Source organism: Melanotaenia boesemani, chromosome 1 (genome assembly GCF_017639745.1).
Source record: "Melanotaenia boesemani isolate fMelBoe1 chromosome 1, fMelBoe1.pri, whole genome shotgun sequence".
Taxonomy (NCBI): Eukaryota; Metazoa; Chordata; class Actinopteri; order Atheriniformes; family Melanotaeniidae; genus Melanotaenia; species Melanotaenia boesemani.
This window is the reverse complement of record NC_055682.1, coordinates 704,197-722,486: the sequence shown is the minus strand read 5'-3', so window position 1 is coordinate 722,486 and position 18,290 is coordinate 704,197. Positions and strand designations below refer to the sequence as shown.

Here is an 18,290-nt window from a genome sequence, read left to right as displayed (position 1 = left end):
ATGAGGTATATTTGGCCCTTTGACAAAATGTACAAACATTTTTTTGGGGGGGGATATCTACCATTTATTACCATGTGATATATTAAAAATATTATAATATAGTTTTCTGCTTCTGGGTATCTATAAGGGGACAGAAGACAAGTATCACATTGTGTACAACAGGATTTTGAGCAAAGTTTATACCATAAATTGAAGCAAAATGTCTCAGAAACTATGTAACATATGTCACGTTGGGCTCTTATAGGTAAATGTTACATTATAAACAGCCACCACCAAACTCTTTGTCAACTTACCACGATGTCTTTGGGGTGAACTGCGACATGTCTCTTCAGGTTTGTTGTGTTTTTTCCAGCTAAATTTCCAGACCACATCCCTTCCCTTCGACTAAAATCAAGCATAAGTTTGTCCCATGTGTTTGTTCATCTGCCCACTGCACGTTTGAAAGGGGGTGTGTGTGAGTGTGTGTGTGGGAGGAATAGCCGAGGAGGAGGAGGAGACAGGATTTGACTAAATCATATCATATAATAATATAATTGTCACGAGGCAGCAAACTGGACCACAATAAAAGTCGGAACTGAGGATTGGGTAAAACGGTTTTTATTGTAAAGGTATTAGAATTAGTGCTGGGCACGTTAACACGTTAATTGCGCGTTAACGCAACGCTTAATTAACGCCGTTAATTTTTTTAATCGCGGCTAGTCTTTTTTTTTTTTTTTGCTGGCCGCTGGCTTTGATGACAGAAACATGGCATCCATGTCTCCCTTCCCTGCTGCAGCAGTGCATCTGACGTGATCGAGTTTATTAAAATAAAGAGATGTTTTCTGTCTGGAACAGGAAATAGAAAAAAGAACCGACGTTTATTGTTGTCAAAATACATGCAGATGGACAGAACATCGTAATTTTTGGACATTTTTTTTATTATTATTATTTTTAATAAATGCAAATGCAAAAATTTAATAATTTGTGCAAGACAGCAAAGGTAAAACATGTTTTCTGACTTTTACAAACGTGAAGCATAAATCGGGTCTTATTCTGCCTCTGGTTCGGTGAATCTTGGTCATATTAAGATGAAACTTCCAGCTGTGGAATCTGTGAGATGTGAGCTTACAGTACACTCTAAAAAGAAATGTCTTGGTCCAACACAAAAAATCAACGCAACCCTCTGCGATAGCCTTTTTGAGTTGTCCCAAAAGAACAGCAATTGTCTTACACCAATTGACATTTTCCTTTTGAGGTAAATTTATTTTTATCTAGAGCTGTTTGTTATTTTACTTTGGACCAACTAAATAAATAAGTACGTTGGCATACAATTTTAAGTTCAGTGCATATTAATTTGACTTGCCTCAGTTTGATTTTAACATTATGTAACCTAACTTTTTATTTGGTACCAACTCTTTTTTTTATCATTTCAAAAACATTTTTAAGTTCACTCTAATAGATATATTAGCAATTTGAATTAATTATTCTAATACATAATAAAACAATAGAAACAAAGAACAATTTCAGATATTGTTTATTTTACTTGAACAGGCTGCACAATATGCAGATGCACAGTTGAAAATGTATAACAGTTACTGTGTGTGAACATATTCTATGGCTATATCCAGAGATTTAACTATTACAACAGGAAGTACAACATTTTCAAGAAGCTTGACAGATTATTTAGAAAGAAGCCCCATGACAGTTTTTATATGAAACAGTTATTATATGTCAAAGGATCTAAATATTGTACTAATTACATATATTCTTATTACAATGTTAACATTGTGCAAAACAATTTCACTTGTCTCCTGTACAGCCCAAATGGAAAATAAATCGTTGATTGTGTTGTGTGCCCTGAGGACTCTTAATGAATCAATCTAACAATGAAAAAGGTAGATTCTGTTACCTGACTTTGATGTGTACTTAAAGATTGTCTCTGCTAACTGTCTAAGATTATAATCTACTATGTGACATTTTGGATCAAATATAGTGCCAAAGGAACTGGTTTCCACATTAATGTGCACCCAATTAAAGAAATGTGGTTAAAATTATTGTTGTCGTGTAGTGATAATGATGAACTTTCATGAACATGAACAAATCTTTGTATTTTTTCAGAAACTGTGTGGATAATTTTGAACAATAAACCTTTTGTTACAAAGGACAATAAAGAATAATGGTAATGTAAAATAAAGATTCACTTTTTCACCTGGCCTACAGTATAAACACGTTTGGCCTCAACATTTTAGAAGATACTTTTTTTAAGAGTGAGAATTTTTGCACTTATCTTCATTGTGTCAAGTTTTAGTTTTTGAAACACCTCAAAAGTGTATTTAAGTTGTTTAGCATAGGTGAGATTTAGCGCATAGATGAGTCCCATCAGTAGAGTGCAGCACCTGGGAATGCTGTTTTCCTCAATTACCTTGGTTCCCTCAATCACAATGGCAGCCACTCTGTTCTCTGTATTACCAATGATGGCAATATTCATGACCAGGTCTTGGAGATGGCTTTCAAAGTCTTCGGTGTCCTTCAAAAACATCACAGACATATTTGTGATTGCAAATTAGACTAGAATCAAAATTATGTTACATATCACATTAGGACTGAATAATTTCTGAAAAAAATATCTTATTGCAATTTTTATGACGGATTTGGCAATTGCTATTAAATTTGTAATGACACATTTTGCTATTTGTTTTTAAACATGTCTTGAGCCATTAACACTTAAAAAACTAAATATGAACTGTTTAACTTCAACAAGAATCACATGCCTTTCAGAACATGTTTGTAGAGGTTAAACCTACAAGAGAAGCAGCTTTTTGATATTCAATTTTTTGCACAGATATTAAATTGTCTAAAAAGAAAGTAGACTTTGGGATTTGCTAATTGTGATCGTTAAAATTGTGATTCTGATTCAATTGCGATTAATCATTCAGCCCTACATCACGTCAATTTAAACCAAAAATATATCTGATGGATATATAAAAAAATGTTGAAACATATTTTAAACATTTGTATGCTTTCTCATGAACATTTTTATTAATACTTGCCACAAAATGCCAAAAACTCTGCAATAGTCTCCAATATTAACATTATTTTAAAATACACAAAATATGAATTCACAAAATATGTTATTGTTGTTGTAGTACTTACATTAAAGTGCTTGAAAAGGTCGTCTTCTTTTTCACCTAGATACACAATGAGTGAGCGAATGGCAACTTCTCTCCGAACATCGATTGAATTGGACTAGAAGAGGAAAAGTTTCAAGTTAGTGTTAAATTTAGACAATAGATGCAGACTGCTTAAACATACCAAGCTCGCTTTAAATACGGGTACATGCCATTACCCACGACCTAAGTATGTTTACACAAAATGAAACATAGCTATATTTTAAGCGGAGAAAAGAAAGGTAAATAAACATCGGCGGAGTGATATAGCCGCGTTACTGCGCCGACGGCGTATAGTCACTTCTTTTCTCCGCTTAAAAAATTGCCACGTTTCATTTTGTGTAAACATTCTCTGGTGGTGGGTCGTGTAATGTACTTGTATTAAATAGGGAAAACGTAGAAGAGCTTGGTCGCTTCTAAAAGATAGCGGGAGGTGGCCTCATAGGAATACATTGGAGAAACTAACTGTTAACAAACTAAAACCTTTCGCTACAAGAACTGACCGCACGCGTTGAGATGAGACAGGTACCTGTATATATCCACTCGTCTAAAGTGAGAGACGAACATAGTTGAATATAGAAAAACGGTGGTGTGTTCCTTTAAAGTTTTTTGCATACCTGAAGAAGGAGATCTTTTATCCCTCTGATTTTCACTCCAGCTCCTCCTCGTGTAGAAGCCACCTCCATTAGTTTTGGTGTGCACAGATCAAGCTGTGCCATGAAGGTGGACTCCAGGCTCACTGTTGTGATTCTTTTGAATTCTTCATTAACCTGCAAAATATACCACATAGTATAAGACAAAAAAAATTACAAAAAATATGCTGTACAACAACAAAGACAAAGAATAAGAAACACAATGAATGAATAACAAATAAAAACATTCAGTACCTGTCCAGGATTGAAAAGAGCAGGCCAGCGATGCATGAAGTCTCTCACTGCTGGTTCATCATAGATAATTTCTTGTCTTCGGAGTGAGAAAGTTCTTGCCATTTTTTCAGTCAACACTTGACTATCTCTCTTGGTGACTTCCAGGATGAGATCCTGCCTCTCTTTCTCCAGACTGTCACTTGTTTCGCCTTGAGGATGTGGGGGTAAGTAATTAACTTCAGCCTTTCTAGGCTTTTTGATGTTCTTGGCTGGAGTTTGATCATGTGCTGCTTTTCTCTTGAGTGAATTCACTGTAAGTTCCGGATAGCCAATGCCTCGTTTGGACCGAAAGTTGTTCATTTTATATTTTAGTCTCTGGATCCATCCATAGCACCCATTGAATGATCCCGGTTCTTTTAGGCAGGGATGCTTTTGGACAAGTGCTTCCGCTACCTGGCTCAGATGTGCGCTTGATGGATAAGCACTGTACTCAAAAATTGTCTCTGCCAATTGACTAAGAATGTCAGGTAGTATTGTCAGTAGTTCTTTTGAACAGAATAGAGTCCCAGAGGATATATATTTTTGGTTTCCAGATGACAGTAGCACTTCAGTAGATGAAGAAAACCGGGGTACTGGAAATTCATCTGGCCACGGCATAGTTCGCCCATTTGATGATGGTGAAAGAGGTGCTGTGTCATCTGAAGACAATGAAGATGTATTATCCAAAGGCTGGGTTATAGGAAGTGAAGAAAAGTCGCTGTCGCTTGTGTTGTCTACAGATGACAACGTCAAGGTTACTGTAGGTTCATCTATGTACACAACTTTGATGGTGTCTTTATCCTTGATGTCATTTGTGGACAGCAGTGTAAAATATGCATTGCCAAAATCTGCATCCATATAATGTAAACAAAAATTTCCAGAAAGGGTAAAAGCATCTCTAATTGCTAGTTGCAGCTCCTCAACTGTTGAGGGAATTCCATGTGGCAAGGTCAGTTTTCGAACAGCATGGTCTGACAGTATTACACGAAGCAATGTTGATTCGGTCATATTTCATCCTGTAAAACACAAACAATACAAAAAAGTTTTACACAATACGCAATACACAACTTCTGAAAAGCAAAGCCTTACTCAACAGTTATGTGACGTTTTAAAGTTATTATCTTTTTTCCACCAATATTGTAGGGTGTTAAAGGGAACATGTCAGTTAGCTCTGCAGGCTGGATAACTTTAATAGTGTGAGTTCTCTCCACTACAAAGCTTCTGAGATGCTCAACTGACCACACACTCAAACATTTAACAACAAATGAAAGACACCCTTTAACAACAGCTATCTGCAAAACTTCCACAAAGTCAGGCAGACCCCCTGTCGAGCCATGGGCCAAAATCATCCCAACAGCAAACTTTGTGCCACAGTAATTGAGATGTTTTGTGATCTGCATTTCTGTCTCATTTGGGAATTTTAGGCGCAGTGCCTCCAGAAAGTCCTCTCTCAAGACAGCTATGTCTATAGAAGACAGCTGTGTGGCTTGTAGAGCAGGGTTGACCAAACTAGCATCCTGCTGATTATGGTATGCCATCATGAGCTGATGCTTGGTCGCAAGTGTTAACAAAATATTCCGAAAGCTGTGGCAGTGCCTACTGACACGCTTGAAGAAGCTGTGCTTCGCTTCAAACCTCATACTCCAAAGAGCTATAAGTGGACCATATGCCCTGATCAGCTGGGGGTAGTGCTCCAGGTAATGGTGTTTGGGGATTAGTTTTTCATCTGGAAAAACTTGCTGAAATCTGTGTCTGTGTTCAGAGATTTTGCTGTCAAGGTAACATATTGTCTCCTCTGTGTGGACATGACTGACAACAAGTTCTACTATGTCTTTCAGCAGTAGCAGTACCTCCCATGCTGGTTCTCCCTCAGGAATTTTGGTTCCAATAATGAGAGGCAGAAATCGCAGTAATGACCAGTTTTCGTGGGCGTTTCCGCCAACACTTTTTTTGGCAGCAAAATTCAGAGGGACTTGTTGTGGGGCATTAGTCTTATCTGTCCATTTGTAAGGAAACATTTTGATGCGGCTGTTAAGGTCCTCAAGAGTAAAATATTTACTTTTAATAAGCACCTGTAGACACAAAGCCAGCTCTCTGGGAACTATACCCTCAAACAGATCATGCATTAAGTCTGGTGGGTACCCTGATGTGACATGAAAATACTCCAGAGTCTGTGTCAGTGCGCACTGTTTTTTAACTCCACACACGTGCCCTAGAGCAGCATTTTCCTGCACCATCTTAACATGTTCTTCATGTTTTTCTTTAGTTCTGAGATCAAACATCCCTGTTCTCACCTCCTGGGTCTGAAATTGAGGCTGCTGCCCTAAACAAAATCGGCACACAAAAGAACCAGAAAAGCTTTCCACAAATCCCCCAATGGAATGGGCTCCAAGATTGTCTGCCACAACACTGAACACTGTTCCTTTTACCTTTTTGCCCAGTGAAGGGATGTACAGACCTTCCTTCTCAAAGCTCACAAGATCCTTCAGCAGAGGCTCTAGTATGGTGCTGTAGCCAAACCTTTTTACATCGTCAGACCTGCAGAGAACAGCCAAGAAAATAGACGTCAGTGAAGACCTAAGCAGTACAGGGACATCTGCCAACACCCAATAAACAGCTGTGACTTTGTGCTTTTTTCTCGAGGTCCCCAGGGGGTTACAGATCTCAAAATCATCACAGTAGAGAATAATGGAAATTGTAGGATCCTGTTCTGAAAAAAGTTTGTTATTTTTATAGTTAAAGCCATCAGAAAATGATCTATAGGTTGTGTCACTGTTACTTTGAGCTTCACTGTTGAAAATCACATCCTGAATATTTTTCTGGTTCAAAACTTGGAGCAAAGACTTGTGAATGGGAACATATTGAAATGTTCTACCATTTTCCCTACTGAGTACATATTCCACTGGTTCAACCACTGAAAAGTTGTTTGTGTAATAAGCCCTTCTCTTGTAAGCTGTAGACAGTGGGCCACCTTTGCTCAGAACTGAAGTAAAAGGGTTGGCCTCACAAAGTTCATTTACCATATCTGATATAACAGATTCCTCAAGATCACTATTATGCTTTCTCAGACATGCTTTTACAGTGTCTTTCATGATAGGAGCAGAAGCTGACTGAGAGAGGAAATGCAACTCTTCAACAACATCATCAATACACCTGTTAGAAACTTGAAATGCACTTTCCATTTTTAGAAATAACAATGCAATGTTTTTTTCCAACACATGTGGTAAATCCACCACATTAGTCTCATCAGCTTCATCAGTAAGAGACAGGTTACCATGTTCAAAGTCCATGTCACTGTTAGCATCTGTGTCAACATGTGTGGGGCTTCCATACCTTTTTAGCAAGTCTTCTTTAAAATCCTGCACCGAGTGAGGAGTATGTTTTCGGCTCCTGTGGGAAGAAAATGTCCCATAAACATTAGTCTTGAAATTACAGTTCTTGAAAACACAGCTGACCATCTCATTTTTTTTCAAATGCTTGGTAAGGTGTTCAAAGAAATCTTTTTCTGTAGAGATGGTGTTGTTACAGCACTTGCAAATAAAACTTAGGCTTTGTGTAGAGCCTGATATTTCACTAGCTCTCTGGGAATGATTTCTTGACATGTGTGATTTAAGGCTTCCCCATGTCTTAAAAGAACAAAAACAATTCTAAAAAAAGACAGGGCAAGGACTGTCTACCATGGCCGTGAAATAATCTGTAATGTTTCATCAAAGCATACTTTGAAGATGCTTTCTGTTTACACACTTTGCAAACCCAATCCATTTTAACATGTAATCACAAAAATATGAACTTTAAAACAACTGCTATTCTGTTTTAAATAGCGCACCCTTGGTCTTTTTAATAATGTGCTATCAGTGTGTTTTAGCACAATAATGTACAAAAGGTAAAAACAGCTATGAACTCTGAAGAAGAACCTAACAAAAATGAACGCTAAGTCTACTAATATTTATACACAGTAAAAGTTAGTGCGATTAGAAAAAAACAACAATAAATCCTTTGACTATGCCTAAATTATTAGATTTTGGCCCTGCTGCAAATATACCACGTTACAGCGGCGTCGCCATTTTAAAATAACAGCCCGTCTTGATATTTTAACAGGACAGAGAGTGAGACAAATAAAACCTACATTGTCACTTCAAGCTTCCAACTAACTTGAAAGCAGATGGAAAATAATACATAACCTACACCACACAATCTTTCAAACACAACCACTTAAAACTTACAACTACTTATAACTGCTATTACCAGAAGCACATGTCTCAAGCTAGCTTGTAATAGGCTAACAAACACTTACATACCCTCTAGCTTCACGTTCAAAATGAATAATAATGTTTAGGTAAGCAAATACATATGATAAAGAAATGTATGCATGGTTTACGTAAAACGAAACCTACCTTGAGCTATACTTTTACTGTGGAATTGTCCACTTTTTCGCAAACGATGCAGTCACAATGTTCAGAATAGTCGGACAAGCCAGAGCATGTTGAGTGGGCGGAGCCAAGTGCTGAATGAAAAACAAACCTACTTTTGCAACAAATTAGATTGATGAGCTATTTTTTTGAGTCTGTACAGAAGGATTTTCTCAATGATTGGTTCAAAAGAAAAACACTATGTCAAACAAGACATATTTTTAACCCAAAGTAATTGTATATTGTTTTGAGTTGAAACAGGGTATCAAAATAACATTTGAAACTCAAAAAGTATACCTGTGTCAATTAATTAGCATTTTCTATTTACAGCAATACAATAACAGTATCTATAGCAACATCTTACTTGGATGACTTTTTAGAGTGTAGAGGAGCCGTTTGTTCGTGTTCATGGGGAAACATCATCTGTGTTTACGTGTTTTTCAGACTTTGTGTACCTGGTTTTTTAATTATTGTTGTCTTAACTGTGTTTGTTGGTGATAGAAATGGTTTTACTGAGCTGGTAGCTGAGATTCTGGACTTTCTGTGGATACCACACATGTTTATAGTTACATCTACAGACCTGACGCTACACCTGGAAACCAGATGTTAACCCTTAACTCCCGGTAGCGGAGGTGAAAATTAAAGTTTAGAGAAATTATATCCAGAAATGTGGATAATGAAACACTGAAGGTGCATGGATGGAAGTTATTGTGCATATTGTGAATATTTCTCTCTCCTCACCATCTAGAAGCTGTGAGATTCTCATCCTGCTTTCTGTCTGTTCACCTGATGCTGATATTCATCACATATTGTTCCTTCTGTGTTTAGAAGGAAGCAGCTTCACAGCTTTAAATTCATCCTGCTGACTTTTTACCTTTTAGTTAGTAAATCCTGAACATTTCATCCTTCTTTCTCATAAATATTTGATTTTATAAACATATATGAAGAAATATTTTATCTGGAAATTGCTGCTAAACCTCTTTATGTGTTTAGTGCAGGGGTCTGCAGCCTTTCCAATCCAAAGAGCCATTTTTCCCTCAGCCAGCTAAATAAAACTACTTTAGAGACGCAGATGTTACCAGACTTTAAAAAAAGGAAACTTAACATATATTTTAATGAAGAGCCACCATAGGATGTTTGTTATTTTTGAAGAACCACATTTTTATTTCCATTTTTAAGGTTTTAAAATAAAGAAAAACATAAAACCTTTATAAAAAGAGGATAGACAGACTTTCTGCAAAGGAATGTAGATATTTGTGGAAAATGATGTAAAAGAAAGGAAAAAAAAGTCCATGGTTTCCAACCTAATGACAAGAAAGATAGATTTAAAAAAAAAAATTTAGCCACGTATTTAGAGGCATTGTGGAAGGTCCAGAGAGACACTTGCAGCTCCAGAGTTGCAGGTTGGAGACCCCTGATGTCGTGTTTGTAAACCAAAACTTACTGCATTTTCTTTTTATAGCTGTAGGCCTTTTTTAAAGGAAACATTTTGCGTGTTGCAGCATGTCATGCGATTAATCGCGATTAAAAAATTTTAATCATTGCCCAGCACTAATTAGAATATCTCCAGGGGAGTCGAGTCTGGTCTCACAGTCAGCTAGCCAGTAATCCGTAATCCAAATTCAAATCTGGGGGACAGTCCAAGGGTCAGAGAACCAGCAGAATCAACAACAGACAGAGTTACCAGACAGGGGGCAGGCAGAGTCAGGATATCCAGGTCAAAAACGGGTCGAAGATCAGAGAACAGGTTGGCAGGCAGGTGATCAGGGCTGGAAACGTGCAGGGATAAACCGAGACGATCTGGCAGGGAAGAGTTGTCACAGGCTGGTATTTAAGGTGCATAGCGCAGGTGGAGCGCATCAGCAATCAAAGCTGTGCTGGAGGGAGAATGCCTTCAGGGAAGGCTGGGGAATCTCAGCGCCAGCTATACACCGTGACAATAATTTTCGTCTCATCTTTGTTCGTGAACTAAAATGTCCATAGATTTTAGTCCAGTTTTTATTTAGTGAACAACATTTTCATCTTGTCTTTTTTAGTCCATGAACATGCATTCTGATTTAGTCCCAGTTATTGTTTATTAACGGGGGTTTTAGTCTAATCTAGTCTAGATTTAGTCCGGTGAAAAAAGTACTTTCACAAAAATATTTTTGCTTAGTTTTCGTTAACGAAATTAACACTAGTTCCATGTGTTGTCCTCATTTTCATACTTTCTCACCACCTCGATCAGCTGGTAATTAAGGCCTCAAAAAAGCCACAAGCCAGTCTGACAAGGCACACGGGTCTAGAGAAATGACTATTAATGTGAAATTCCCTGTGTCCTGTCTTAGTGTCACTTCCTTTGTGTAGTAAATTGTTTCCTGTTTTATTTTGAAGTGTCTAATAGTAGTTTTAGTAAACTATTTGTCAACCTTTTTACATTTTGTTCCTCCTGAAAGCTGTATTTATGATTAAACCTGCAGTAAATGAGTCTCATGTCTTGTTGCCGAGTAGGTGGCAACCACTTGGCAACATTCCGGTTGGTTCCACCAGATCTCGCTCCGAGGATTATGGAAAAGCTGGCAGCTCTGTAAAGAGTCGATAAAAATAACAGGAAATCAGCAGGTTTATTGTAAAGCTCAGTTTCTGTTATCAAATGTCTCATCAGCTTCACCTGCAACAGGACCAGGTCCTGATCCTGCTGTACCAGGTCTTGTTGGTCCAGATCCTGCTGGTCCTGTTTCAGACACTGTTTCTGTGTGTTATCTCTGTAGATCACAGTGTTCCGGATGGGATCGGAGGGCCAGCAGGACATTGAGATGTCCATCCTCACAGCTCTGCTCAAAGGTAAACCCACCGTTGTTCTGTTTCCTGTTTACACAAACAACATTCTAAATGTGAGCGGTTCTGGTTATGGTTCCAGGTACCAATGCATCAGCGTCTGATCAGCTGAGTTTGGCTTTGGCCTGGAACCGAGTGGACATCGCTCGCAGCCAGATCTTTGTATACGGACTCCACTGGCCCGTGAGTTCCAGACCAGAAACAGATAAACATCTAAAATCCATCAGATCAGCAGAAAGTGAACTGGATCTTTCTATAGACTTATCACAGCCCAATTCTGGTCAAGCCTGGTTCTGATCCAGCATGGTTCTTGTCCAGACTGCTTCTGGTCCAGTACAGTTGTTGTTCAGCCCGGTTCTGCTGTCTCTCTTCAGCCGGCCAGTGCTCTACCGAGGGAGCGTCCTAAAAGCCCAGCAGCTCAGAGGCAGTCCGGTCCCGGAGGGAAAGGAAAGGCCCGGGTGAAGAAGGGGAAGGGGGCCAAAACCAAACCTGATCCTCCTGAGGAGACTGACCCCCGTAAACTGGAGCTGCTCAGTTGGGTAAGACCCTGGATCAGTAAGAACCGGTAGACATGGTGATGGTTGTTATGGAGATAATGGTGATGGTGGTCTTCCAGGTGAACTCCCTGGAGCAGGCCATGATGGACGCGCTGGTGTTGGACCGGGTGGACTTTGTGAAGCTGCTGATTGAGAACGGGGTCAACATCCACCAGTTCCTGACAATCCCCCGCCTAGAGGAGCTCTACAACACGGTGAGACACACCAGGGACACTGGGTCTCTGGACCGGGTCAGGGCGTTTATCCACTACCTCAGACCAGGAAAGCCAAACCTGACCTTGTTCAGGTTCCAGGTTGTAGAACAACAACAGATTTAAGTTGGTGGATGTCTCCAAGGCTTATGGGAGGGCTGCTGGCCCTGGGGGGAGGAGGGTTCAGTCTTTTTTTTTTTTCTGTCCTGTCCAGCATGTTGGTGGCAGAATGATGGTCTTGCTGCTGTGTTGAGCTGAACTAATTTACTCTACCAGGAGGACCTTCTGGATTTGGGGCTCTCCTTGAATCTGAATGTGTTTTGTTGTGCCTGTGCATTTTTTATTTTTAATGGTTACTTCAGTGTTGAAATGTCCTGTCCTGTCTGCACCGCGGGACAGTGGGAAGTGTAATCTTGATTCCTTTGTATGTCTTGTACATGTGAAGAAATTGACAATAAAGCTGACTTTGACTTTCTTCAATACAGAATAGAACAGAATAGAACAGAAAGCCTTTATTGTCATTATACCGAGAACCATGAGATTTAAAAGCAGCTCCGTAAATGTGCACACATAATAGTAACTTTTTTAAATCCTTTTTTTAGAAGTTTAAACAAAGAACACAATATAAATAGCAGATATAAAAAGTACTCAAGACTCAAAATGAATTGATAGCACATGTGCAAGTAGTTGTTATGACACCTAGTTGGTGTTACTACACCTAGCTCGGCTTCGAGGAGATTCTGGTCCACCATCCGGCGGCTCAGGAGGGGAAAGCAGTGCTCCGTCAACACTGTGTACAGTGGGGATGGGGGCTGCTGACCTTGACTCGGGACGTTGTGAGGTGGTGGAGGGAATACTTCGAAGACCTTCTCAATCCCACCAACACGTCTTCCGATGAGGAAGCAGAGTCTGGGGTAGCTGATGCTGGCTCTCCCATCTCTGGGGCTGAGGTCACTGAGGTGGTTAAAAAGCTCCTCGGTGGCAGGGCCCCAGGGGTGAATGAGGTCCGCCCAGAGTTCCTTAAGGCTCTGGATGCTGTAGGGCTGTCTTGGTTGACACGCCTCTGCAGCATCGCGTGGACATTGGGGACAGTCCCTCTGGACTGGCAGACTGGGGTAGTGGTTTTCGTCCCGGTCGTGGAACAGTGGACCAGCTCTACACCCTCTTCGGGGTCTTTGAGGGGGCATGGGAGTTTGCCCAGCCAATCTACATGTGCTTTGTGGGCTTGGAGAAGGCATTCAACCGTGTTCCCCGGGGATTCCTGTGGGGGCTACTCCGGGAGTATGGAGTGCCGGACTCGCTTGTGAGAGCTGTCTGGTCCCTGTACGACCGGTGTCATGCTTGGTCCACATTGCCCGCAGTAAATCAGAATCGTTTCCAGTGCGGGTTGGACTCCACCAAGGCTGCCCTCTGTCACCGATTATGTTCATAACTTTTATGGACAGAATTTCTAGGCGCAGCCGAGGTGTCGAGGGGATCCGGTTCGTGGCCTCAGGATTGGGTCTCTGCTCTTTGCGGATGATGTGGTTCTGTTGGCTTCATCAGGCCGTGATCTTCAGCTCTCACTGGAGCGATTTGTAGCCAAGTGTGAAGCGGCTGGAATGAGAATCATCACTTCCAAGTCCGAGACTATGGTTCTCAGCCGGAAAAGAGTGGAGTGCTCTCTCCGGGTCCGCAATAGGGTCCTGCCCCAAGTGGAGGAGCTCTCCCTTAGAGATAGGGTGAGAAGCTCAGTGATCTGGGAGGGGCTCAGAGTAGAGTCGATGCTCCTCCACATCAAGAGGAGCCAGATGAGGTGGCTCGGGCATCTGGTTAGGATGCCTCCTGGACGCCTCGCTGGTGAGGTGTTCCGGGCATGTCCCACTGGAAAGAGGCCCCGGGGAAGACCTAGGACACGCTGTACGGACTACATCTCTCGGCTGGCCTGGGAACACCTTGGGATCCCTCCAGATGAGCTGGTGAATGTGGCCGGAGAGAGGGAAGTCTGGGTTACCCTGCTTAGGCAGCTGCCCCCACAACCCAACTCCGGATAAGCGGAAGAAAATGGATGGATGAATGGATGAATGGCTGGATGGATGGATGGATGGATAGTTGTTATTACACCTAGTTGGTTGTTATTACACCTAGTTGATGTTATTACACCTATTTGGTGTTATTAGACCTAGTTGGTTGTTATTAGACCTAGTTGGTTGTTATTACACCTAGTTGGTTGTTATTACACCTAGTTGGTGTTATTACACCTAGTTGGTTGTTATTACACCTAGTTGGTGTTGTTAGACCTAGTTGGTTGTTATTAGACCTAGTTGGTTGTTATTACACCTAGTTGGTGTTATTAGACTTAGTTGGTGTTATTAGACCTAGTAGGGGTTATTAGACCTAGTTGGTTGTTATTACACCTAGCTGGTGTTGTTAGACCTAGTTTGGGTTATTACACCTAGTTGGTTGTTGTTAGACCTAGTTGGTGTTATTACACCTAGCTGGTGTTATTAGACCTAGTTGGTGTTATTACACCTAGTTGGTGTTATTACACCTAGTTGGTTGTTGTTAGACCTAGTTGGTGTTATTACACCTAGCTGGTGTTGTTAGACCTAGTTGGCGTTATTACACCTAGTTGGTGTTATTAGACTTAGTTGGTGTTATTAGACCTAGTAGGAGTTATTAGACTTAGTTGGTGTTATTAGACCTAGTTGGGGTTATTAGACCTAGTTGATTGTTATTACACCTAGTTGGTGTTATTAGACCTAGTTGGTTGTTATTACACCTAGTTGGTTGTTATTACACCTAGCTGGTGTTGTTAGACCTAGTTGGTGTTATTACACCTAGTTGGTGTTATTAGACTTAGTTGGTGTTATTAGACCTAGTAGGGGTTATTAGACCTAGTTGATTGTTATTACACCTAGTTGGTGTTATTAGACTTAGTTGGTGTTATTAGACCTAGTTGGGGTTATTAGACCTAGTTGGTTGTTATTACACCTAGTTGGTTGTTATTACACCTAGTTGGTGTTATTACACCTAGTTGGTGTTATTAGACCTAGTTGGTGTTATTAGACCTAGTAGGGGTTATTAGACCTAGTTGGTTGTTATTACACCTAGTTGGTGTTATTAGACCTAGTTGGGGTTATTAGATCTAGTTGGTTGTTATTACACCTAGCTGGTGTTATTACACCTAGTTGGTGTTATTAGACCTAGTTGGTTGTTATTACACATAGTTGGATGTTATTACACCTAGCTGGTGTTGTTAGACATAGTTGGGGTTATTACACCTAGTTGGTTGTTATTACACCTAGCTGGTGTTGTTAGACCTAGTTGGTGTTATTACACCTAGCTGGTGTTGTTAGACCTAGTTGGGGTTATTAGACCTAGTTGGTTGTTATTACACCTAGTTGGTTGTTATTACACCTAGTTGGTGTTGTTAGACCTAGTTGGGGTTATTACACCTAGTTGGTTGTTGTTAGACCTAGTTGGTGTTATTACACCTAGCTGGTGTTGTTAGACCTAGTTGGGGTTATTAGACCTAGTTGGTTGTTATTACACCTAGTTGGTGTTATTACACCTAGTTGGTGTTATTAGACCTAGTTGGGGTTATTAGACCTAGTTGGTTGTTATTACACCTAGTTGGTGTTATTAGACCTAGTTGGGGTTATTAGATCTAGTTGGTTGTTATTACACCTAGCTGGTGTTATTACACCTAGTTGGTGTTATTAGACCTAGTTGGTTGTTATTACACATAGTTGGTTGTTATTAGACCTAGCTGGTGTTGTTAGACATAGTTGGGGTTATTACACCTAGTTGGTTGTTATTACACCTAGCTGGTGTTGTTAGACCTAGTTGGTGTTATTACACCTAGCTGGTGTTGTTAGACCTAGTTGGGGTTATTAGACCTAGTTGGTTGTTATTACACCTAGTTGGTGTTATTAGACCTAGTTGGGGTTATTAGATCTAGTTGGTTGTTATTACACCTAGTTGGTTGTTATTACACCTAGTTGGTGTTGTTAGACCTAGTTGGGGTTATTACACCTAGTTGGTTGTTGTTAGACCTAGTTGGTGTTATTACACCTAGCTGGTGTTGTTAGACCTAGTTGGGGTTATTAGACCTAGTTGGTTGTTATTACACCTAGTTGGTGTTATTAGACCTAGTTGGGGTTATTAGATCTAGTTGGTTGTTATTACACCTAGCTGGTGTTATTACACCTAGTTGGTGTTATTAGACCTAGTTGGTTGTTATTACACATAGTTGGTTGTTATTAGACCTAGCTGGTGTTGTTAGACATAGTTGGGGTTATTACACCTAGTTGGTTGTTATTACACCTAGCTGGTGTTGTTAGACCTAGTTGGTGTTATTACACCTAGCTGGTGTTGTTAGACCTAGTTGGGGTTATTAGACCTAGTTGGTTGTTATTACACCTAGTTGGTGTTATTAGACCTAGTTGGGGTTATTAGATCTAGTTGGTTGTTATTACACCTAGTTGGTTGTTATTACACCTAGTTGGTGTTGTTAGACCTAGTTGGGGTTATTACACCTAGTTGGTTGTTGTTAGACCTAGTTGGTGTTATTACACCTAGCTGGTGTTGTTAGACCTAGTTGGGGTTATTAGACCTAGTTGGTTGTTATTACACCTAGTTGGTGTTATTACACCTAGTTGGTGTTATTAGACCTAGTTGGGGTTATTAGACCTAGTTGGTTGTTATTACACCTAGTTGGTGTTATTAGACCTAGTTGGGGTTATTAGATCTAGTTGGTTGTTATTACACCTAGCTGGTGTTATTACACCTAGTTGGTGTTATTAGACCTAGTTGGTTGTTATTACACATAGTTGGTTGTTATTAGACCTAGCTGGTGTTGTTAGACATAGTTGGGGTTATTACACCTAGTTGGTTGTTATTACACCTAGCTGGTGTTGTTAGACCTAGTTGGTGTTATTACACCTAGCTGGTGTTGTTAGACCTAGTTGGGGTTATTAGACCTAGTTGGTTGTTATTACACCTAGTTGGTGTTATTAGACCTAGTTGGGGTTATTAGATCTAGTTGGTTGTTATTACACCTAGCTGGTGTTATTACACCTAGTAGGTGTTATTAGACCTAGTTGGTTGTTATTACACATAGTTGGTTGTTATTACACCTAGCTGGTGTTGTTAGACATAGTTGGGGTTATTACACCTAGTTGGTTGTTATTACACCTAGCTGGTGTTGTTAGACCTAGTTGGTGTTATTACACCTAGCTGGTGTTGTTAGACCTAGTTGGGGTTATTAGACCTAGTTGGTTGTTATTACACCTAGTTGGTTGTTATTACACCTAGCTGATGTTGTTAGACCTAGTTGGGGTTATTACACCTAGTTGGTTGTTATTACACCTAGTTGGTGTTATTAGACCTAGTTGGGGTTATTACACCTAGTTGGTTGTTATTACACCTAGTTGGTTGTTATTACACCTAGTTGGTGTTATTAGACCTAGTTGGGGTTATTAGACCTAGCTGGTTGTTATTACACCTAGTTGGTTGTTATTACACCTAGTTGGTGTTATTAGACCTAGTTGGTGTTATTAGACCTAGTTGGGGTTATTACACCTAGTTGGTTGTTATTAGCCCTAGTTGGGGTTATTACACCTAGTTGATGGTATTAAACATAGTTGGGGTTATTACACCTAGTTGGTTGTTATTACACCTAGTTGGTGTTATTAGACCTAGTTGGGGTTATTACACCTATCAGTACAGGTCTGAGCTCAGTTTGGTAGCAGCTTGGGGAAAGAAGCTGTCTCTGACTCTGTTCTGAACTATATGGACCTATAGCACCTGCCGGAGGGCAACAGGTCAAAGAGGTGAAAACCGGGGTGAGTGGAGTCCTTCATGATGTTTTTGGCCCTGCTGAGACAACAGGAGTTATGGACGTCAGATATGGAGAGCAGAGGGCAGCCGGTGACCTTCTGTGCTGTATTAACCACCCTCCACAGCCTCTTCCTGTCAGCCTCTGTGCAGCTGGAGCTTGACCAGCGATGTGGTGTTCTCAGATCAGGAGAGGTCTGTGGAGACGTGGACGCCTAGGAGCTTGAAGGACTGTACTGTCTCTACATGTTCATCATTGATGAACAGGGCTGTGGGATCAGTTCTGTTCTGCCTAAAATCCAGGGTGATTTCCTTGGTCTTCACTGAGCCCCATTCATCAAGTTTCCGGACCTCGTCTCTGTAGGCTGCCTCGTTCCTTCCTGTAATCAGCCCTACCACCGTCGTGTCATCTGCAGATGTGACGATGATGTCCTCTGGATGAGCA

At 40.4% G+C, this 18,290-nt stretch overlaps 1 protein-coding gene across 1 annotated transcript in view; it reads left to right on the top strand.

Annotated features, from left to right (window-relative positions):
* LOC121641417 (transient receptor potential cation channel subfamily M member 1-like) overlaps positions 1-18,290 on the top strand; it is a 132,421-nt gene that overhangs the window by 67,105 nt on the left and 47,026 nt on the right. Inside the window, exons 9-12 of the mRNA XM_041987529.1 lie at positions 11,211-11,283; positions 11,360-11,460; positions 11,652-11,816; positions 11,894-12,028. Coding sequence (XP_041843463.1) covers positions 11,211-11,283; positions 11,360-11,460; positions 11,652-11,816; positions 11,894-12,028 — 474 coding nt within the window. The remainder of the gene's footprint in view (positions 1-11,210; positions 11,284-11,359; positions 11,461-11,651; positions 11,817-11,893; positions 12,029-18,290) is intronic.